This window comes from Doryrhamphus excisus, chromosome 1 (assembly GCF_030265055.1).
Source record: "Doryrhamphus excisus isolate RoL2022-K1 chromosome 1, RoL_Dexc_1.0, whole genome shotgun sequence".
NCBI lineage: Eukaryota > Metazoa > Chordata > Actinopteri > Syngnathiformes > Syngnathidae > Doryrhamphus > Doryrhamphus excisus.
Genome location: NC_080466.1, coordinates 18,735,130 through 18,758,355, shown reverse-complemented (window position 1 = coordinate 18,758,355; position 23,226 = coordinate 18,735,130). Strand labels below are relative to the sequence as shown.

The window sequence follows — 23,226 nt, the reverse complement described above, 5'->3', positions numbered from 1 at the left end:
GTAAGCACAGACTGCCGTATTTGGTGACCATCTTGTGTTCTCCTGCTCTGTGCCTAGCGGGGTGTTGCTCCTCCAAACATCACCTCCACCTCCATGATCTTCTCCAAGCGCTCATTAGCAGACTGGCTGAAGTTTGAAGGGTATGAAGCGGGCCGCCGCGTAAAGTAGCACTCCTCAGGTAATCCCACTAATGAAGTGAAGCAACACAGCATTTTTGTTATGATTATTCTTCCTTTCTGTGTGTCTGTGTGCCACTGCAAGAAGTGCCCGACAACAAAGAAGTTGTTTGTATGCATAATATGAGCACCGCATGCTGGTGGGCTACTGACTGGAGGGCCCCCCTGTGAACACAGGTGGAGCGGGGCAGCATCACTGGGACCAATTACAGCAGAGTGCAGGTACATTAGCATGTTTGAATGGAGAGATGCGATCATAAAGGGATTGGCAGGGTTTTTTTTTTTAAATAAATGGCCAAAAGTGACTGCAACATGCAGTGTGATGAACCAAAGTGACAGACCTTCTTACTTCTTTGTGCTTCAGAGTGGTTTCAACATTCTAAAAGTTATTTTCAACTGGTTTATTGCTTTAAACTTCATTAGGAAAGTCTATACTTTTGTCTACGAGGACTGAACTCATGACGTTCAACCTGTTCAGCACATACCAGTGCAACCTTTTCTCCACCAGGGGGCGACATTAAACGAGGCAAATGTCAACTTCGTTATCTGTTTATCACCTTTAAGCATTCGCTTAAATAATTGTATTAATAATTTTTATTCAAGATTATCATATCATATTATAATACTTTTTTAATATTTTGAATAATCTCTATTTTTTATTATTTATTATAACTTAAATATACTTTTCCATTATTATGTTTTTTTATATATAACTAATAATAACTAATTTAACTACAACATGTTTTTTTATTTTATTGTTTTTTTTTGGGGGGGGGGGGGCGCTTTTCTATGTTTAAAATTTTACCAAATCCTACCAAGCGAGGGATGGATTACATTTTTAGTTTGTGGCATGTAATTGATCCATCATCATATCCATAACAATCTGCCTCTCTCCTTGTCTCCTTTAGAATTATTTTGTGCTGTTTATAATACTTTTATAATCTAAAACACTGACTTCTTTCCTACACAATAATGTAAAAGTAGCGTTTTCACTCACAGTATGTGGTATGGTGTTTTTAATGGCTGTATTGAGCTCTAATAACGAATTACATTAATTACGATTGTCAATGTATGTACTTATTTTTTGCAGTGCAGTGATCAGTGTGTTATATCTTTGTTCGCCACCAGATGGCAGCAAATGTTCGAGTTGCATTGTGGACTCAACCGCTTGTTTGAATTATATATGAATGTATTTCTCTGTAGTGTATTTAGCCGTATTTTGAGGGAACACGTTAAATCCCAAGTGAGGGGAGCCCCCCCCCCCCCCCACCCCCTTATAGCCCTTTAGGAATAGTCATATAGTCATACAACAATATCCCATTGTAGTTTCCTGCTGGTTGCACATTCACGACTCTTCCACAGGATGGCGGTAGTTGCATTGCAAATGTTGCTACCTTTGGTCATAAAAAAAGAAACCAACAATGTTGCCACACGGAATCAGTGTGATGCTTTTGTGCTCCACTGCAAAGTACCATCACGGGAATTTTCCACAATATATGCATATTTTTTACTTGTATTTTTTTTTTTTAGTATTTGACATTTTTAATTATTGCTTCCATTTATTTTATGTGCTTATTCACACTGGTGTTATTGTTTTTTTACATTTATATTTATTTTCTTTGCTTGCATATTCTTGTGATAATCATTATTTAAATGATTCAGAGGTGCTATAATAATGACGCACATGAATGACAATAAAGTTGCAAATTTACAATAAAAAAAACGCATAATATTACAAGAACGCTGTAAATTTACGAGAAGGTAACTAACTTCAGAAGGGAAACTTTCCTTTTGCTTCGGGAATTTTTTTTTATTAATAATGTGACAGATTATGTCAAGCCACTTCCACAGGCCCAAGGCCAAAGGTCACATCACTGTCTGAGGCAATGCCAGTAAAATTGTTCTGACTTTATTCTCCTACATTTCTGACTTTAACTGAGTCTTTGTGAGTGAATATCCTTGTAGTGGAGGTGATGTCATCGTCAATATTTGTCTTTGACGCCTTCCTCTGGTCCTACATTTAACCCTTTAGGCGCTAGGAGTTTTAGTATCACACTTATGATACTCTTCCTCATCTCTCAAGCAAACCCATCCATTATCATGGTCATTTACAGCGGGATCTTGATCACGACTGTCATTATTAGTGCTATTGTTATATATTGTTGTAAAGTATCTATCTATTTATTATACCTGTGAATATTTGTCATTCATCCAGGTCATTGTACTCTCAGGTCATCAAAAGCATTTGGCACTGCAATGGTGCCGTCATAAGTTCATTAGGAATGCTCTGATTGACAGGCCACTGATCACGGTGACATTTTGCTTTTAAAACAAACCAGCAATGCGGTTAGTTTGGAGCTCAATTTTGTCCTACGGCAAAGTAGATATCACCTTATTCTCCTACATTTCTGACTTTAACTGAGGTTATTTATTTTTCTCAGAGTGGCTCTAATATTCTTGTAATTTTATATTGTTGTTAATCAATACAAATGTTTTAGTGCTTAATGTGATTATATTATATGGTTTTGAGTTGGGGCTGTGCTGTTCGCTGTCCATGGTGCTGTAAATATACACATACAATACAGTACAGTACAATGTGTGCCAAGCTTGAGGCATCATATTCCCTTTTTTCTACTGTAACGGTAGCATGTGTTATAATATCATTTAATCTGGGATTAAGGCTAACAGTAGAGGTGTTCATTACTACCGTGACATCAACATTATCTAATGACATTGCATTTAAATTGGGTTATTCGCTTTCAATTTAGCTTTAGGTTTTCTTAAAATGCAACACGACACGTCAGCCATCCTAATGCTTTTAAATGAGACATTTCCACCCTGCAGGACAAGCCCAGTACATCGGAGAAGAGGACGGGGGGGCGGACCTTGAACTGGAGCTTCTTCTGACGTCACGCTGTGAGAGTCACGTGTTTCCCGACCGTCCAATCACCCGTCTGGAAGCTTCCCTTGGCGCAGGAGGAGATCCCTGAAGTGAAGACGAAGCAAGGTTAGCGTCTGCCGCTTTTCTTCCATCAGGACCACACGTTCAACTACGCACTAGTTGTCATTTTTTTAGTCACATTAGCGCGTTTTGTTTTGTCAGCGTCCATCTTTGTCGTTGGGTCGGAAGCAGCACGGTACCATCATGTCTGTAGCGGGCCTCAAGAAGCAGTTCCACAAAGCCACTCAGGTAAGGACGTCCTGCGGAATGTGATGCTGCGGTTTTATTATTTATTTTTTGTTTTTTATTTTTTGTGTGTGATTGTGGAGGCATTGATGATTGGTCATTTTCTTCATGTCTGCGCCACTGCACCAAAATGCATTTTTATTGTCATTACTAGTTGTAGTAATAAGTATTAGCATGGAAGTGTCAATGCATCCATCCATCCATCCTACCCTTCAGATGACATTCTGCATCCCAGCATCACGTGACATAGCAGCCGAAACAACCCCCTTTTTTTCAAATATTTATTTAACACCCCCCCCCCCAGCAGCCAGTGCTCACACATAAGAGTGGATGGATGGATGTTATGCAATCGTTAAGTTGTCTCCCTGCCTGACTGCCTGGGCGGAAATCCGCTTCTCTCATCTGCGGCACGCCATGACCTTAGCGCCCTCTAAGAGCATTTATCGTACACACACAGCACACAGCACACACACACACACACAACACTTCATTAGAACCTTTCCATACATTGTCATGCAACGGTGTCCAAAGTGCGGCACATGCCAAAAAATACAACCACAGTGAGATAGAGAGTGTTCCTAATGTTTTGTCCTTGTCATGTCGCTATAGAACAATGTAACTGCAGCTCTATGATGAAGTTGTGGTATTCTGCAGCGCGACGTGAACCACTACACCCCCAATGGCTACCTTGCTCATACAATTGATTCCCTATGCTACATGCTCAAAAGTATCTGGACACATGAAGCAGCACCCAGGTTATAGTAACATTTCTGCTTCAATACAACATCGTCAAATAAAATAATCAGTATGTGATTGCCTTTTATGTTTTTACATGTAACTCAAAAACTGGAAAATATTTTGAACTGAATCACACAATTTATAAGTAATGTCCGTATATAAATTCAACAATAACATTCATTCATTCATTCATTTTCTAACGCTTAGCCTCACGAAGGTCAGGAGGATACTGGAGCCTATCCCAGTTGTCTTCCGGCGAGAGGCGGGGTACACCCTGGACTGGTGGCCAGCCAATCACAGGGCACATATAGACAAACAACCATTCACACTCACATTCATACCTATGGACAATTTGGAATCAACAATTAACCTAGCATGTTTTTGGAAACGCATGCACGAGGAGAACATGCAAACTCCTCGCAGAGATGGCCGACGGTGGAATCGAACTCGGGTCTCCTAGCTGTGTGGCCATGCGCGCTTACCACTCGTCCAAAGTGCAGCCCTCAGCAATAACTTTGTTGGTGATAATAAATACTATAACATAGCATACATTCTGTAACCATGTCGTAACAGGTACATTCATGCTAACATGTAATACTTATAATATTATGCCATATTTTGGTACATCATTGATTTCACATAGCAACATAAAGACCTACACTAAGCATTAACATTAACTCTAAAATCCCTTCGGTAGTGGCTGGAGGCATTGGGACGTGCTGTGGGCCAGATTGTGGTCAAGCTAGTCGCTAGCCGGTATGTGGTCTGGCTAGGTGTCAATACGCCAGTAACAGTAGTTTTTATCGCCGTAGCAATGTTAATAATCATAACAATGTTACTGTACTTTGGGTCATATGCACATCAGTTTATATATGGAAATAGGCCGTTGTTGGCACAGGGGTTTCCCAAGTGGTGAAAATTAAATTATTCACTTATTACGTGCATCTTTTTAGCTATTTGTATATATCTAGAACACACAGGAAGATATATGTTTGCATGGCTCATATAAGGATTGTTTTTAAAAAGTATTTGTGAGGGAATATCCTTGTAGTGGAGGTGATGTCATCATCAATATCTGTCTTTGACAACAAGTACTTTGCCCTTCCTCCGGTCCTACATTTAACCCTTCATTATCCTTATTTATTCTCATCTCTCAAGCAAACCCATCCATCATCATGGTCATTTACAGCGGGATCTTGATCACTACTGCCATTATTAGTGCTATTGTTATAAAGTATATATCTATTTATTGTACCTGTGAATATTTGTCATTCATCCCAGGTCATTGTACTCTCAGGTCATCTCTCTATTAGCATTGCATTTTTGGCAGAGGACTCTCCCGTGTTGCTATTTCCGTTTTATTTTGTACATTGTTGTCCTGCTACCCCCCTCTACATTAGTGGTTTCGGTTTCGAGTATGCTGCGTGTGGACTGTTACGGCGAGCTAATTTGCTGTCGCTTCAACGTCTATAAACTTAGAAGCTTTTCATAGCGACGCCCACAAATGTTGCTGAGATTGCTGTAGGCGCTTAAATAAGTGCCTTAAATTAACCTCAGTTTGCTTAAGTTGTGTGCTTTCTTGGTGAGGATCAAAAGTATTCGGACTATGCAATGGTGCCATCATAAATGAATGCTCTGATTGATAGGCCACCGTTCACGGTGACATTTTGTTTTTAAAACAAACCAGCAATGCAGTTAGTTTGGAGCTCAATTTTGTCCCACGGCAAAGCCACAAGTAGATATCACATTCAGGGTACGTAATAACTGAAGTGTCACTGAACAACTTTGCTATTTTGTTGTCATTCTGTTATTTATGTCTTGTACTCAAAAGACTATATGTTATGGTTGTTGAATGAACATAAAAACATGGTGTGTACAGCTTTAAGATGTAAGGGTATCCTTATTTTGTGTAACTCACAAAGGGTCAATTTAAACGTTGCCAGTCAAGATATTTCTTTATTATATATTATTTTATTCTGTTAATTTTGTCATCTTGAGCTAAAAAAAAAAAAAGAATTATTGATCAGTGCACTGAATCACAGCACCTCCACTGCAGGCACCGCACAGCATTTTGCTTCAACGGCTTCATTCAATGGCTGTTAATCAACAGTCAATCATTCAATTGCTCATTATGTCCATCCTTCCACCCAAGCAGTGGCGGCTTGAAGGAGCGACATGAGTGTTGGTGAGTGGTGAGTCACGGTGGCTTTGACGGCCCACTCTCGACCTCTCACAGCAGGTCAGCCGCCTTTCTTCCTCCCCAAGTACACCTGCCAAACTTAGCCAACGCTGTAACGTTCACACAAGCACTGGGCTTGATTGCTGGTAAACAGGCTTTTATTGCTTGAACAACAGGCGCAATAATCCCTAACACGAGGGGGGGTACTGTTGCGGCCCTCACCCACACCAAGCTGAATCTCAACTCTGAACTCTCACCGTCAATTCATGTCCACACCCGACTCAGTTCCCCTAGCAACAGAACACATTTACAGTAACACACATGAGCATGACTTGCTATATTTTGAATATGACTGTAAATGAGACTATAGGGGTGTTATTTTATGTCTGGTGAGCTCTACCATTGTTAAAAACCTTATTTTGATTTTTTTCTGTACACTATAAAAATATTCCTTGTATTAACAACAGGCACAGTAATCCCTAACACGAGGGGGGGTACTGTTGCGGCCCTCACCCACACCAAGCTGAATCTCAACTCTGAACTCTCACCGTCAATTCATGTCCACACCCGACTCAGTTCCCCTAGCAACAGAACACATTTACAGTAACACACATGAGCATGACTTGCTATATTTTGAATATGACTGTAAATGAGACTATAGGGGTGTTATTTTATGTCTGGTGAGCTCTACCATTGTTAAAAACCTTATTTTGATTTTTTTCTGTACACTATAAAAATATTCCTTGTATTAACAACAGGCACAGTAATCCCTAACACGAGGGGGGGTACTGTTGCGGCCCTCACCCACACCAAGCTGAATCTCAACTCTGAACTCTCACCGTCAATTCATGTCCACACCCGACTCAGTTCCCCTAGCAACAGAACACATTTACAGTAACACACATGATCACGACTTTTCTTATTTTTTATGTTTGTTACATTTTGAATATGACTGTAAATGAGACTATAGGGGTGTTATTTCATGTCTGGAGGGCTCTACCATTGTTAGAAAACGTATCTTTAATTTTTTTCTGTAACAGAAACATTAACATTGAATCCTATATCGCAGAAATTCACTTATTATGGTTTTATATTCTCATCTAATAGATCTGCTCAACTAAGGAAGTTTATATAATATAATAATAATAATAATAATACATTTTATTTGTAGTGCTTTTCAGAGTACTCATTGACGCTTTGCAGTAGAGAAAAAGAAATAAAAATAGAGTTGAATAAAAACAGTGTAAAAGATGCATTAAAATACAATATCCATACATTAATTTTGAGCTAAAACAAGGCTAAAAGCGGGGCGGGGCGCAGCAGTCTGGTATAAAAAGTTAGACATTGAAAACGGATTTAAACAGGTGGAGGGATGGTCGGATATATGCAGGAGTATATCAACAAATCCTTCTTCCGAGTGGCTAACAGGAATCTAATTATAAAATGGCTGCATTTTGTTCATCACTGCAGTAGAATCCAGGTCACTTCTGCTAAATGTTGATACCGTGCCATGAACAGGTCGTCGCATATTTCACTGCTGTGTAAATCGCCAATAGTTATGCTGTAAGGAGTTAGCTGAACTCCTCTCAACCAATCCTGGAAAGGTTGAGCAGTATAGAAAAGGAATGGCTAGATAGGAGAGCTGCGAGGAAGAATAATCATTGGAGATTTTGCACCAAGATGGCGGCTCAGACGGGTTGCACAGATTGTGTTGGTTTGAGTGTGAAGAGTTTATTGTCACTTTTTGGCTGCACGTCTTACTAAATGCAGTGTTGGTTGAGCTTGGGATGCTATGACTTTTTGCATCCAAGATACTATAGATGTGTGTTCCACCTGCCTATGTGTCAATTTCTTCCTATTCTAGATCTATGGTTATAATCATATGTGCTGTGCTAAGAACTAAAATCAAAAGAAAATACTCGCCCTTTGTTGATGTGTGATGGAGACGTTCCACTCACACCTTTTAACATTCATTCATTCATTTTCCGCGGGGTTGCTGGAGCCTATCCCAGCTGTCTTCGGGCGAGAGGCGGGGTACACCCTGGACTGGTGGCCAGCCAATCACAGGGCACATATAGACAAACAACCATTCACACTCACATTCATACCTATGGACAATTTGGAGTCACCAATTAACCTAGCATGTTTTTGGAATGTGGGAGGAAACCGGAGTACCCGGAGAAAACCCACACATGCACCGAGAGGACATGCAAACTCCACACAGAGATGGCTGAGGGTGGAATTGAACCCTGGACTCCTATAGAGCAGCAATACACAATAACCTGCACAGAAAGCTTTCTAGATCTTCCAGAATCTGCACCTATTCAGCTGTATTTGAAAAAAAACATTTGTTGCTGCATACAGTATGTGTTATGGCGCTAGGGGAGCTGAGTTGGCGGGCGGACAGGAAGTGACGTCAGGAGTTCAAAATAGAATGTTAGAGTTAGAATGTGGGAGGAAAACCGGAGTACCCGGAGAAAACCCCACGCATGCACGGGGAGAACATGCAAACTCCACACAGAGATGGCCGAGGGTGGAATTGAACCCTGGTCTCCTAGCTGTGAGGTCTGCGCGCTAACTACTCGACCGCCTTTTAACATACAAGTGTAAAAATAAGTTACCATGCATGCAGTGAATATGAATACCTGAGAGGCGAGTGTACCACAGTATGTATTGTACATTCTGTTCTTCTTCATTTTAACATTTCTTGATCTATGGTTATCATCATATTTAGCCATCACATATCCCCTTTTACGGTGGTATTACAAAAAAAAACACTCAAGTGATGTTGTAACATTCTTAACTGTAACATTCTTAACTGTCGAAGGACGTAACCACTACAAAAGCTACAAAATAACAATAAACAGTGTAGCTTCACTTCGGTAACAAATCATGTACAGTCCGGCTTTGAGTCCTCTGTGGTTCTGTGCTACGACCCAGTAATCCCAGTCCAGAATCGACACACTCATACCGCGCTAGAACACAAGGAGGGGGTCTGTAGAGGTCTGAAGAACGTGAAGCTTAAAGGAATCCGATAAAGAAGCCCATCTGCACTAATAGCTCATTAGCAAGTACAGTCGGTGTCATTAGCTGGCATGCAGGGTCCTGACTTTAAGATCTATGAATTAATAGCAGTGATTGATTGACTGATAGGAATGCTTTCAGCGGATGATGTGACGGTATTTGTCTTACTGATGTAAAATCGTTGCGTATTGATTTGTTCTTTTTCCACCTACTGATGGGCCAGAGAATACAGCAGACGCTTTTGGACTTTTATTCGTCTTTTAGCCAAGAAGGAGACTCTGTGAAGACACAAAAAACACTCCAGTGCAGGGTGGTGGGCAAGCTGCAGGGCGAGCTGCGGTGCTGGGCTACATTAGGACTGCCGCCCCTGTGACAAATACAACAAAAACAACTTAATTATTTATTAACTCATTCGCTCCCAAATACGTTTTTATACGTCTTTTATGTTTCATTTTTGGAGGTGATGATGCAACTCCACAATAGAAAAGAGTATGTTTGGTGCAGTTTTAAGCTGCAAAAACGGCCACAAGGTGGCAGAAGTGCTTTTTATAAGAGCTCGGCCTGCATCTCTCCAATTGAAATAGACGTTCCGCAGCAACCAGGAAGTGAAAAGGCATCTTGCCGTGTTTCGTGAAGGACGTTACGCATTGAAGGGGAATTTTAACGCAGTACAACCACAGGTTGTCACTTTTACAGGGGCTAGCTTCTTTTTACACTTGAAAAACATCTAAAAAGGTTCAAAAATCACCTTTAGTAATCCCTCGTTTATCACAGTTAATTGGTTCCAGACCCAACTGTGATAAGTGATTTCTGTAAAGTAGGATTCTGTATTTATAAATTGAATATTTTCATAGTTATAGCATAAAAAACAGTTACAGCCTTCTAAATGTATTTTTAAACATTATCAGAGCCCTCTTGACATTAAATAACACCCCTATAGTCACCTTTACAATCGTATTACCCAGTAAAATACGTGAAAAAAAAAACAAAAAAAAACATTTGTTGCTGTATACAGTATGTGTTATGGTGCTAGGGGAGCTGAGTTGGCAGGCGAACAGGAAGTGACGTCGGGAGTTCAGAATATAATTTTTGCTTGCCGTGAGTTATTGTGCCTCTTGTGAGGCAACTGTGATAGAGTGAAGCCGTAAAATTTTAAGCATGCATAGGCGAGGGATTACTGTCATATTTAGTTCAGCGTCCAGCATTACTATTATTATAATAATTATTATTAATATTGTGAGAGTTATTTTGCGTGTAGCCTTGTATGACAGTTAATGGTAATAAAATGTTACTTTGAATATTGCCATTGCAGTTCTGAAATGTGTCGCGATGGCCACAGTTTGACCCTGGAACGGATGATTTCTATTTCCATTATCTCCCATGAGAAATCATGTTGTAGCGTCGTGCTGTGACCACATTGAAGCATCATCAATTCAAACTAATGGAAGCGACATCAAATTGGCTTAGGTTTCATGAGGATCAGACAGATGCCCCCCCCCCCCCCCCCCCCCCCCCCAAAAAAAAAAATTCCGCAGTGACCTTACGGCCTTCGTAGCCACTTGCTAATCAGCCTCTTAGCATTGAGGTGGTTGTATCTTTCAGCGTGCCAGGAAGAGGCTGCTATTTTTATGACACCCTCGCTGTCACTTTCCCAGGCGAGTCCTCGTAATTTATGTCCCTGCTTGGTAATCACACGTTTCCCCGGCGTGAGACATCTCTCTCTCTCGCTCACAGCCAAGGACGCCATTTTGAAAGAGAATGGAAGCGCAGAAGCATGAAGGAGAATGTGTGGAAAAGCCTGGCGGGGCGGGACGTTCCTTCACTCTTTCTCTAATTTATTTAGCAGTAGCTGTTGTGAGTGAGAGCGGTGAGAGCGGTGTGCTTTATTTACGTCATGAGTCAACTTTTACATCAGGGTCACATGAGTCACGTAGCCGTCGTCGTGATGCCTCAGTGGGCATGCCGTCTTAATATCAAAGCTGGATGTGAGCATTTCTTGCAGCGTGCAGTGGAGTAGTAATCTTTTTTTTGTCACGTAGAGGCATCGGTGTGTGCAGAATACTAAGACACACACGTGCTTGCGGCTGTTCTGTCTTCCTTTGTCCATGAGTGAATGTATGTACACACGCAGGAAGGAATAGGTGTGTCCATAGGTGTGTGTCGTGGTGTCGTGCGTGAGCGACGCCTTAAGGGGCAGCAGATTGCGAGTGGGTGACTCATGCAGCCTGGATGCTTAGTAAAGGAACACTGCAGTACAACGTAAAGTCGATCCAGCTGGGAGATAACAGATGGGGGGAGGGGGCGATGGGGGGTTACGACAAAGAGTTGTGCAGCCATGCAGGAGGAGATTGGGATGGGCTGACAGAGAGTGATGGAGGTCTCCGCTGGAGGAAGACCATGGGATTCTTCATAATGCTAATAGACGCTCGACTAGGATGGGTTTTAATATAATGCATTCAGCAGACCCCAAGATATTTTATATACCAGTACCAATGCAGTACACATGTCAATGTACGCAGGGGGAGGAAGTATTTGAGTTTGTGAGTTTACCTTTTATATTATTTTTTACCTTTACAAAGATATGAACAGTACAGTTTTTTTAAATAATGGTAATGATAATTATAATAACTTTACTTATGAGAACCTTTTTATTCAGTGACTATGACAATAATACATAATGGAATCATATCAACAATAGTCATAGCATAATAATAATATGTAACAAGAAATGATATAATAATTAAATACATAGTAATATTGTTTATTAAACAATATTCTAATATTAATTATAAATTATTTATATAATGATATATGTATATAATATATAATAATATAATATATAATACATATAATAGTCTAATATATATTATAATAAAATAATGAAATATAGTAAAATATATAATAAATTGATATAATAATATATCATATTAATTATTAATTATTATTAATATAGTAATTATTATTCTAATTTAAAATATTAATCTAATAATAATAATACAAATGTTTAAAGTAATTAATACTAATAAGTAATAATTATTATATTGTTATTATTATATTTATATTATTATAAATATTTATTAATTATATTTATATTTTATACAATAACATAATATGATATTATTATAATAGAATACAATTATAATTATTAGAATAATATAATTATTTATATATAATTTTGATTATTATTATTTATAATAAGAAAATACAGCAAATAAGAATAATAATTCTGATGTTACCTTTATTTGATATTTCATATTCAAAATTTAAATAAACAATATAATAATCATATTTTGTCTTGTGAGATTATAGTTTGTGTAATAAGCAAAATTCACTTGCATTCTACAGCAAAGTTGAAAAATCTGATAAAATAAAAAATGTCAAGGATAACAAATAATAACGAAAGGAATGTTAACGTTCTTGAATGATAATGTTCAAAACTGCTAGCTTGGAAACATCCCTGGTGGTTGGGAATTGGACTGGTGACCTTCCCTTCTCCTGCTGGATCGATGGAGACCTCTGCAGGGCTTCCAAGTGGCGAGGAAGCCTGAGGTTGTTTTTCAAGCAGCTTCGCCCCTCCCATCTTGATTGTGGTCCCCTGGACGCTCACCAGCGAAGCAGCTTTCCATTTGGATGATTGCTTCCTATTTCCTCCCCTTATTTAGCTGTTGGTTGACAGTATTTAAAAAGCATAAAGTGCAAGGTCGGCGTGTTCTCTGTGTTGCCACGTCGTATTTGGTCACTATTTTTAGCCGCTCACATTCAGAGTGCCGGTGCGGGAAACTCAATTAGCCTCCAAAAAGGAAAATGATGTGAAGATGAGAAGATGCACTGCACCACTCACTCCGATCCTCCTCTGGTAGCATCATCATCATCATCAGTATTCAGGCCATGGCTGATGTTTTATTCAGCGCATGAGACATTGCAGGCGTCCACTTCTGACTGGAGGGAAAGTGGTTGCCTTGCAGCTTGGAAAAGGGGAATTTCTTCTATCAAAATCTTGGTCAGACTCCAAGTTCACTCTTAACAACAACAACAATAGGAACTACTGTATGAACAATAAGACATTACGTATGTAGTAGTAGCAGTACTCTGGTACTGTAGTAGCAGTATGTTATCTTCTTGTTTACTTCTCTGACGACCTCCTCAACATTTTTTATCAAGCAAAAAATGTGACAAAACATGGCAAAGTGATGTGAGAAAGACAAGCTACCCAGCATGCCTTGCAGCGAGAATATATGTGTTTGTTGGATATAGCATATGGAGGGAAATTTTAACGCAGTACAACCACTTTGTCAGTACAACTTTTTTTTTCCAGCATCACCATCCACGTTGTCACTTTTATAGGGGCTAGCTTCTTTTTACACTTGTAAAACACCTACAAATGTTCAAAAATCACCTTAAGTAATCTCTCGTTTATCACAGTTAATTGGTTCCAGACCCAACTGTGATAAGTGAATTCTGTTAAGTAGGATTCCGTATTTATAAATTGAATATTTTCATTGTTATAGCATTAAGAAAACAGTTTACAGCCTTCTGAATGTATTTTTTAAACATTATCAGAGCCCTCTTGACATTAAATAACACCCCTATAGTCACCTTTACAATCGTATTACCCAGTATAATACGTGAAAAAAACATCTGTTGCTGTATACACTGTGTTATGGTGCTAGGGGAGCTGAGTTGGTGGGCGTAATATGGATATTATGTGTAGATATTGGTTTGTATTCCCACATGGTGCTACACTTTACTGGTGGGCCAAATTAAGATGCTTGGTAGGCCTGATGTGGCCCAAAGGCTGCAGTTTCCTCACCCCTGGAATAAAATCTAGGAGAAGAAAATTTACAAATATATTTTTTAAGTGGACCTATTATGCGCATTTTTCAGCCCTTTGTATTTAGTTGTGGACTCATATAGAGCAGCTACACACAATAACACAATAACAGAAAGCTTTCTAGATCTTCCAGAATCTGCACCTGTTCAGCTGTATGTTTTTGGATTCCTTGCTTCCCGCAAAAACGGTCTGTTTTAATGTATTCCACCTAGGGCCCGCCTCCAGGCACGCCCACTCGGCTGTGGTTAGGAGTACTTCCGGTTTGTGCTGCTAGCTACACACAATAACCTGCACAGAAAGCTTTCTAGATCTTCCAGAATCTGCACCTATTCAGCTGTATTTTTTTGGATTCCGTGCTTCCCGCAAAAACTGTCTGTTTTAATGTTTTCCACCTAGGGCCCGCCTCCAGGCATGCCCACTCGGCTGTGGTTAGGAGGACTTCCGGTTTGTGCTGCTAGCTGCTAACCCAACATAATAGGTCCCGTTTAAAGGGAAAGTATAAACATTTGGAACAAAACAACAACAAAAATGGTGGAAAAAGATCTACTGGTCATATACTTTTTCACCTAAACACAAAGCTGAGTTTTTTCTTGAAATATATGCTTTAAAACTTGGAAAAAGTTTGGACACCCCTGTCTTAAAGCTACGTCGCGTCCATTCCATTCAAGGACAGGGACGTCATTATTAACCAAATGAATGGAGGCCGCTTGTCACTTTCTTCAGGCCTGTTGATTGGCCGAAGGGCACGGCAGCGTCATTTGTAGACACGGATGACGGCTTTACGGCCTCACAGACCTCGCCTGAGGTGCAATTCCCTTACAGTCAGAGGTCTACAGTTGCTGGCAGGTCATGAAATTGAAAGGAAGGCAGATTAGCGGACAGAATTGAAAGTGTTATGCAAGATTGTGAAGATGCCCACAAACACAAAGTTTGTCAGTGGTTGGTGTCGTCCAAATTGGGCAGGAAAAGGCAAAGAATGACGAGGACTGGAAGTGTGAGGAAGGAAGTGGTGGAGGGAAGAGGAGGCCTTTTGGGAGGCAGCTGTAACGTCTCGTCCTCAAACTGAAGCAATTTGTCCTGTTTTTCTTTTTTGTGGCGTCCAGCAGCAGATGGTCTCTCTGGCTAAAAATATCACAATTTCAAGTGACGGGTACTACATAGAAAGCAGATTTCCTACAAAACAAAAGCCACAAGAGGACGGGGACGTACCATATTACTTACAGTGTCGGAGGTAAAAATAACAAGAAAATACAAAAATAATAATCATGGAGGATCATCAGGTAACAGACTCATTAATTGTTAATGAGAAGGACGTCTTTTGAAAGACAAAATCATAATGGCAAAAGGTAGAAGATTACCATATTTTCCGGACTATAAGTCACACTTTTCTTCATAGGTTGGCTGTTCCTGTGACTTATACTCCACATATATACTCCAGAGCGACTTATAAATGAAAAAACTGTTTATGTTACATAAACGCTGGACACCTTTTCTGTTCATGTTTATTTTTTGTGTAGCTGAATATTATTATATTCTTTTATTCTATATTCTTTTTATTCTATTCTTTTATTGTTAGAACTTGCCTTCCAAGAGGATGTAATGTCTGTTTTAGTCAAGTAGTTTGGAAAATTTATTTTTTTTCTAAAATGCGACTTATAGTCCAGTGTGAGTTATGTATGTTTTTTTCTACCTAATTATGCATTTTTGGCCTTGTGCGACTTATACCCCGGAGCGACTTATAGTCCAGAAAATACAGTATACGTATATACATATATATATATTATATTTATATTTATAATATTTATTTCTTTTTAGATATTATATATATATATATATTTATATATATATATATATATATGTGTGTGTGTGTGTGTGATAGGGGACAATTTTAACAAACGCGGCTCTGTGGTGTGGAACAGTAGTTCAACCTAACCACTGTTTCTGCTTGGATGCATTTCACTGCAGCACACAACTTTCCGTGAAGAGTGTAAGAGGGCTGCTTATTTTGTTTTGTTTGAGCGGACTTGCACGAACTGTAAGCGGTATATAAGTTGTTATTTTTGGTCTATTCTGGTCAAGTTTTCGCACTAAGCATGATTCAGCTAAAATCTGTTAATATTGGAAGTCCAGAGCGCCGATTAGCAGCCACTTTCATGTTATGCCCCGCACGGGTTTGGCCGCCATGTTGGTGATCAGGATCCAGAAAGTATGCATTGAAAACATTTCCTAGGCACATTTCCTACAGCTCATTTATTAATTGCTCTAATGGACGCTATACTATACTACATCAGGTGTATACTATACTGTATAGGTGTTACAGCTACAGCAAAACATTGTTTTGCCATCCAAAAACTGTTATCATCTGGACTCTAACATCTTCTACCTCACGTTTTGGTACCTTTCAGAGGTTGAACAAAAAAGCATGATGGGATTTGCCCCCATTGCTCACCCCGCCCAAATAGTTTGTCGGGGATTATGCTGGCATTAATCCCAGCGTGGTGACTTTGCATCATATTGACAGAGGATCTTAATCTGGGGGAACACACATGTTGTACATGCATGACGACAAACAGGAAGCATCACTCTTGCTTTGTCTGCACTGTTATTTCTAATTGCTGACGCTGTAGACACAATCTGTGTTGAATTAATGACGCTAAATCCAATTTGAGCCCAATTATGAATCATAAGTATAATTGCACACACGCTCCATCAGTCTAAATGGGGCTGTTGGTCATGCTGTTGTCGTTAAACACAATCCTCGCCGTCTAACACGCTTTGATAACGTCTGCTGTATTTTCCAGCAGACTGCATCTGAATAAGAAAGTCAATAATATCAAACGTATGAGAGGCGTTTCTTTCCTTTATGAGGTCACGCAGGCCCCAGGATGCATCGCTGTTGTTTCTCTGGCAATGGATGGTTGCGGCGTGATTGAAAGTCTGCACTGAGGAATCTTTCGTTTTTTTTTTCGTGTGCTGTATTGATTCAGAGTGTTGCTGCTTCATGTCCTCCGGGGTCCATTATTATACTGCGGCTTCTCTCGTACGCTAAAGATAATTTGTCTTCATCAGGAGGCGTGATCATGAATCGGTGAACAGCATTTGTGCGGCTTCGGTTTGCTCCGGTGTTGAAACATGCTCAGGGAGCTGTAGTGGGCTTTGTTTGCTTTGTTTTTGGCTTCCGTTTTGGTGCCATTTGTTGCGTAACACCAGAAAATAATGTATGACGTCCCTGAATATGACACCTGATTAAAAATAATATGTGCTGTATTTTATCATTCTATCATTTACCATTTTTTTTACTATTTTTTACTATTTTTTTATTAGCTGCTTAAATGTTATTTGGTTCTTCGTCTTCACTGTTCAGACCGGACATAAGACAACCCCTCCATTTCAAACCAGTATCAAAGATCAAATTCAATCAAAATTCTATGTAGCCTTCATTAATATTCATTCATTCATTCATTCATTTTCTACCGCTTATCGTCACAAGGGTCGCGGGGGTGCTGGAGCCTATCCCAGCTGTCTTCGGGCTGCCAATCACAGGGCACAAACACCCATTCACACTCACATTCATACATATCACCATAAAATACCATATTGCCCCGAATATAGGAGGACCCTTCATATAAGACAACCCTGTTCAAAACCCGTTTTTTTAAGACAAAGACGACATGTATGTATTTTTTAAATCAGTTGTTTGAGAACTCCTTTATTGTATAGTCTAGAACAGGGGTCGGCAACCTTTACTATGAAAAGAGCCATTTCACCCACTTGCCCACTAAAGAAAAATAGCCTGGAGCCGCAAAACGTTGTATGTTTAAAACAACATTGGAGGGAAAAAAAAAGACGAGTTGGAGTACTCTTGCTAGTACTGGAGATAAACTTTTGTTTTTAAATGAGCTCTAATTTATTTTTTAGAATCGTCAAATAACTCATTAATAATAATTAATAACTCAAATAACTCAAAGTATTACTCATTTCCCTTCATGTTAACCTGTCAGAGAGAACTGGATAGCATCCTGTCTGCTCATTCAGTCACCAGTCAGAACTCAGTCAGGATGCATTCATGGTCTCACACAAAGTTGGATTTTTGTAAACTCATAACAAAGACGTGCATTTTCACCACACGGGTGCTAAAAAATATTCAAGCATTGCAAAGGGAGCCGCAACAAAGAGGCTGGAGAGCCACATGCGGCTCTGGAGCCGCGGGTTGCTGACCCCTGGTCTAGAATATAATATAGAATATAAGACAACCTCTCCATTTGGTTGATCTTGGACAAAAACTGACTAAATATTTTTTTTCGAAAACAGTCTGAAGCACTGATGTGGTTTCCATGAACATATCAAATACTGTTTTGACCTGATTATAGCATGACCCCGAACATAAGACAACCCCTCTCAACACCCATTTTGTGAGACAAAGTTGGATCGAATATAGGACGACCCTTCATATAAGACAACCCTTTTCAACACCCGTTTCTTAAAGACAAAGACGACATGTATTTATTTTTTTAATTTCAGTTGTTTGAGAACTCCTTTATTGATCAGTCCTCGAATATAAGACAACCTCTCCATTTGGGACAAAAATCAAAAACTGACTAAATATTTTTTCGAAAACAGTCTGAAGCACTGATGTGGTTTCCATGAACATATAAAATACTGTATTAACCCGATTATAGGATGAACCCGAACATAAGACAACCCCTCTAAACGCCCATTTTGTGAGACAAAGTTGGATCGAATATAGGACGACCCTTCATATAAGACAACCCTTTTCAACACCCATTTTTTTAAGACAAAGACAACATGTATGTATTTTTAAAATTTCAGTTGTTTGAGAACTCCTTTATTGATCAGTCCTGGAATATAAGACAACCTCTCCATTTGGTTGATCTTGGACAAAAACTGACTAAATATTTTTTCGAAAACAGTCTGAAGCACTGATGTGGTTTCCATGAACATATAAAATACTGTATTAACCTGATTATAGGATGACCCCGAACATAAGACAACCCCTGTCAACACCCATTTTGTGAGACAAAGTTGGATGACTTTTTAAAAAGTCAGTTTTTGAATCCTACTATATTGATCAGGCACGGATATAAGACAACCCCTATTTTTTTAGACAAAGATCTAAAACAAAAACACTGAAATAACCTTCATTAACACATCACCGTAAACTGGTGATATAAGATCAAATATTGACATTTGTTAAATAAACAAGTAGGCTTTATGTGTGAGTGACGGGAAGAAAAGCTCTGACTTGCATAGAGCTGGTTTAGATGTATACTCATGCAGGACTCGTCCAGGTTGCTTTTGCTGACTGACCTCCAGTGCTGACGGCGTACGCAGCGGCTGCATGCCCGTCATGTGACTTGAAAGCCCTTTGCTCTTACGTAAGAGTCGGCATCGTGAGAGTGCCGTTGCACGGGGAGATGAGCGTCCCGTGGCACTGGGACCGCGGGGGAGGAAACCAGCTGGCATCTCATGTGTGAGTGAGCGAGTGAGTGGGATAGACAATGATGATAATGGTGAAAAGAGGAATATTGAGGTTGCTGTCACATGACTTTTACAAAGCGACTGTGGGGTATTTTAGTATTTGGCATCACATCTTTGCATTTTGCAGCTCTCTTGATGATAAAATTGACAAATGCATGTTTGTACACCGTTTATGATGTTATGATATGTAGTATGAAAGCTCAATAAGGCCAACTGTTGTGGGACATGGAATGTACAAGATAAAAATATCACAATTTCAAGTGACGGGTACTACGTAGAAAGCAGATTTCCAGAAGAGGACGGGGACGTACCATATTACTTACAGTGTCATAGGTAAAAATAACAAGAAAATACTAAAATAATAATCATAGAGGATCATCAGGTAACAGACTCATTAATTGTTTATGGAGAAGGACGTCTTTTGAAAGACAAGATCATAATGGCAAAAGGTAGTAAATTACCGTATTTTCTGGACTATAAGTCGCACTTTTTTTCATAGGTTGGCTGTTCCTGCGACTTATACTCCAGAGCGATTTATAAATGAAAAAACTGTTTATGTTACATAAACACTGGACACCTTTTCTGTTCATGTTTATTTTTTGTGTAGCTGAATAACCATTGTGTTAGCATATCTTACACCTATTCAGACTGTTCGCTATTCTTTTATTATTGTTAGAACTTGCCTTCTAAGAGGACGTAATGTCTGTTTTGGGCAAGTAGTTTGGAAATTTTATTTTTTATTTTTTTTGTAAAATAAATTACCCGCAAAAAATGCGACTTATACTCCAGTGCGAGTTATGTATGTTTTTTTCTACGTAATTATGCATTTTTGGCCTTGTGCGACTTATACCCCGGAAAGACTTATAGTCCAGAAAATACAGTATATAGATATTTATAATATTTATAATATTTATAATATTTATAATATTTATAATATTTATAATATTTATAATATTTATAATATTTATAATATTTATAATATTTATAATATTTATAATATTTATAATATTTATAATATTTATAATATTTATAATATTTATATTTATAATATTTATTTCTTTTTAGACGTTATATATATTTTTCTTAGATTTATATATATATTTATTTATTTTTATTTATATATGTGTGTGTGTGTGTGTGTGTGTGTGTGATAGGGGACAATTTTAACAAACGCAGGTCTGTGGTGTGGAGCAGTTCAACCTAACCACTGTTTCTGTTTGGATGCATTTCACTGCAGCACACAACTTTCCATGAAGAGTGTAAAAGGGCTGCCTATTTTTGTAAAATAAATTACCCGCAAAAAATGCAACTTATACTCCAGGTATATATATATATATATATATATATATATATATATATATATATATATATATATATATATATATATATATATATATATATATATATATATATATATATATATATATCATCAAAATCCACACATGCTGTGTGTAGGGCCCCACACTCCGGGGGGGCATTTTGTGCAAGGCGGTGCATTCTCAGCCACAGGTGATGGATCGGCTTTTGTAATCGTCGTTGAAAGGCATTTATCAGCATAAGCTGATCATGTGATTTTTTTTTTCAGGGAAGTTGACCACTACTGATTAGTTGGCCGATCCATGGCTGGGTTCCTTGTTTTAAGGTTGTCCAGGAGGACTTCCTGTTGTGATTGTCCTGAAGTAGCAGAAACCTCTTCCCCCAGGAATAGCCTCACTAATCACCCTTGTCATTTTTAATCTCCCTCTCTTCCACGGTGGCGGTATTTAAAGCAGGAGGCCCCCGTGTGCGGGATTAGACCGCTGAGCAGGAAAGGGGGGGGTGGTGTTGGGCAGTAGTTGGGGGGGTGGAGGAGGCATGCAGCCTCACATTGGGCGCCATGTGACGGAAGCTAATGCTAAAACAACCTAGAGGGTTCTTTCATCATGAGGCGGTACCTTTTGGGGACAGGAGGAACCATGAAATCAGAGTTCAACCTTCTCCAGGTACCAGGCGTCACAGGACGCCATTTGAAAGTACTTCAAATGGAAAACATCAAGACGTTTAGGATTGTATGGGCACCGTCAGCACTTCCTGTGACCCAGGTCACTTAAGGTGTCTTAGGACAGCAGTAAATAAAGTCCAGTTAGCCCATGTGATGACGATGATGATGATGCAGGTGATTTCGGGTGTCGAGAGGCAGCAAGGTCGCCTGCTTGCCCCGGGCTTCCTCTCCACATTTAGAGTATTTAATGAATTAATCTGGTCTGATTGTGTGTGCGTGGGTGCCAAGTGCATGGGGGGGGGCAGCGCCTGGCATGTTGTCCCTCACCCTCAGGTTATCTAAGCAAAGTGAACTTTAGCCTTTAAGGACTCGACAACTGTACTTAAAGATGCGCAGGGATTGTCCACCATTGCACTTTACAGCATGGCCTCATTTAGTGGTGGTACTCAACTGTATTAGTGGTAAGGCTTTTACTAGAGGAGAGGCCTTTATTTCTAGAAATGCATTTTTGTAATAATGGGATTTAAATATGGTGGCGAGGTTCAATGTTTGATCGTCTTTCTTAAAGTCAATGTCTTCACTCGCTAAATGTACTGCAAAAAAGGTCAGTAAGGATAATTCATAATGCCGCCTACAGAGAACATACTAACTCCTTATTTCTAAAATCACAAATACTTCAACTTGCTGATATAGTACATCTTCAAACAGCTAAAATAATGCATAAGGCTAAAAATAACCAATTACCTAAAAATGTCATCCAATACTTCTCTACAAGAGAGGAGAAATATGATCTCAGGGAAGAACTACATTTGAAACACTTATATGCTAGGACTACGTTAAAAAGCCATAGCATTTCAGTATGTGGAATCAAACTATGGAATGGATTGAGTAAGGACCTCAAACAATGCACAACGATGAGCCAATTAAAGAAACAATACAAGCAGTTGATGTTTGCTAAATACAAGGATGAAGAGTCTTGAACCAGTCATGATGTGCTATATATGTCACGAAATTGACACTTACTATGGTACCCATTATGTCATTGGATGGTCATATCACCTCGTACTTCGGTACGTGAAAAAAAATTACATTAAATAAAAATTATTATTTTTTTAATTTTTGAAAAAAAAAAACATTTTTGAAAAATTAAAAAAAAATGTAACTATATTAGGAAAGCAGGAAGTGAACAAATGTAACAGTTATTAATTGTAAAAGCACCAAATGGGGGGTAGGATTTAATAAGCTTTGCTTCTTCCTACTCCTTTTGGACATGTGGAACTGTGAACTGATTATGTGATGCATTCAATTGCAATCTGATGCATGTTCAAATGAAATAAAAGCATTACCATGTCATACCTGTAAAAAAAAATCCCCCCCCCCCCCCCCCCCCCCCACTTAACAGCAACGTCGTGACTCAGATGCTGTTACATCATCACCACAGAGCCGACTTTAAAGTGTGGATTCATTCATCAGCAGCGGCTGTGACGTCACATTCTACTGTGCTTCAGCATAATAATAATAATAATAATAATAATAATAATAATAATAATAATAATAATAATACGCTCTTCCTGGAAGCACTGCAGCTATATTCATGCAACCTTGTGTTGA

The 23,226-nt window shown here is 39.0% G+C and overlaps 2 protein-coding genes across 10 annotated transcripts in view; both read left to right on the top strand.

Moving 5' to 3' along the window:
* The window catches only part of cntln (centlein, centrosomal protein), a 377,543-nt gene extending 374,431 nt beyond the window's left edge, over nt 1-3,112 (top strand). The window contains exons 26-28 of one of the 4 annotated variants that reach the window (XR_009129018.1): nt 58-178; nt 354-398; nt 3,021-3,112. Coding sequence is in view for 1 of the 4 variants with exons in the window: in XM_058066867.1 (XP_057922850.1) it covers nt 58-168 (111 nt within the window). In the remaining 3 variants the exon portion in view is untranslated. Of the gene's footprint in view, nt 1-57; nt 179-261; nt 718-3,020 lie in introns of those variants that run through there. The other 3 variants (XR_009129017.1, XR_009129019.1, XM_058066867.1) reach the window with 3 other exon arrangements.
* The window catches only part of sh3gl2a (SH3 domain containing GRB2 like 2a, endophilin A1), a 31,991-nt gene continuing 11,871 nt past the window's right edge, over nt 3,107-23,226 (top strand). For 4 of the 6 annotated variants that reach the window (XM_058066987.1, XM_058066979.1, XM_058066969.1 and 1 more), the window contains exon 1: nt 3,190-3,366. In XM_058066987.1, the coding sequence (XP_057922970.1) occupies nt 3,322-3,366 (45 nt within the window). In that variant the 5' untranslated portion in view covers nt 3,190-3,321. The other 2 variants (XR_009129029.1, XR_009129028.1) reach the window with 2 other exon arrangements.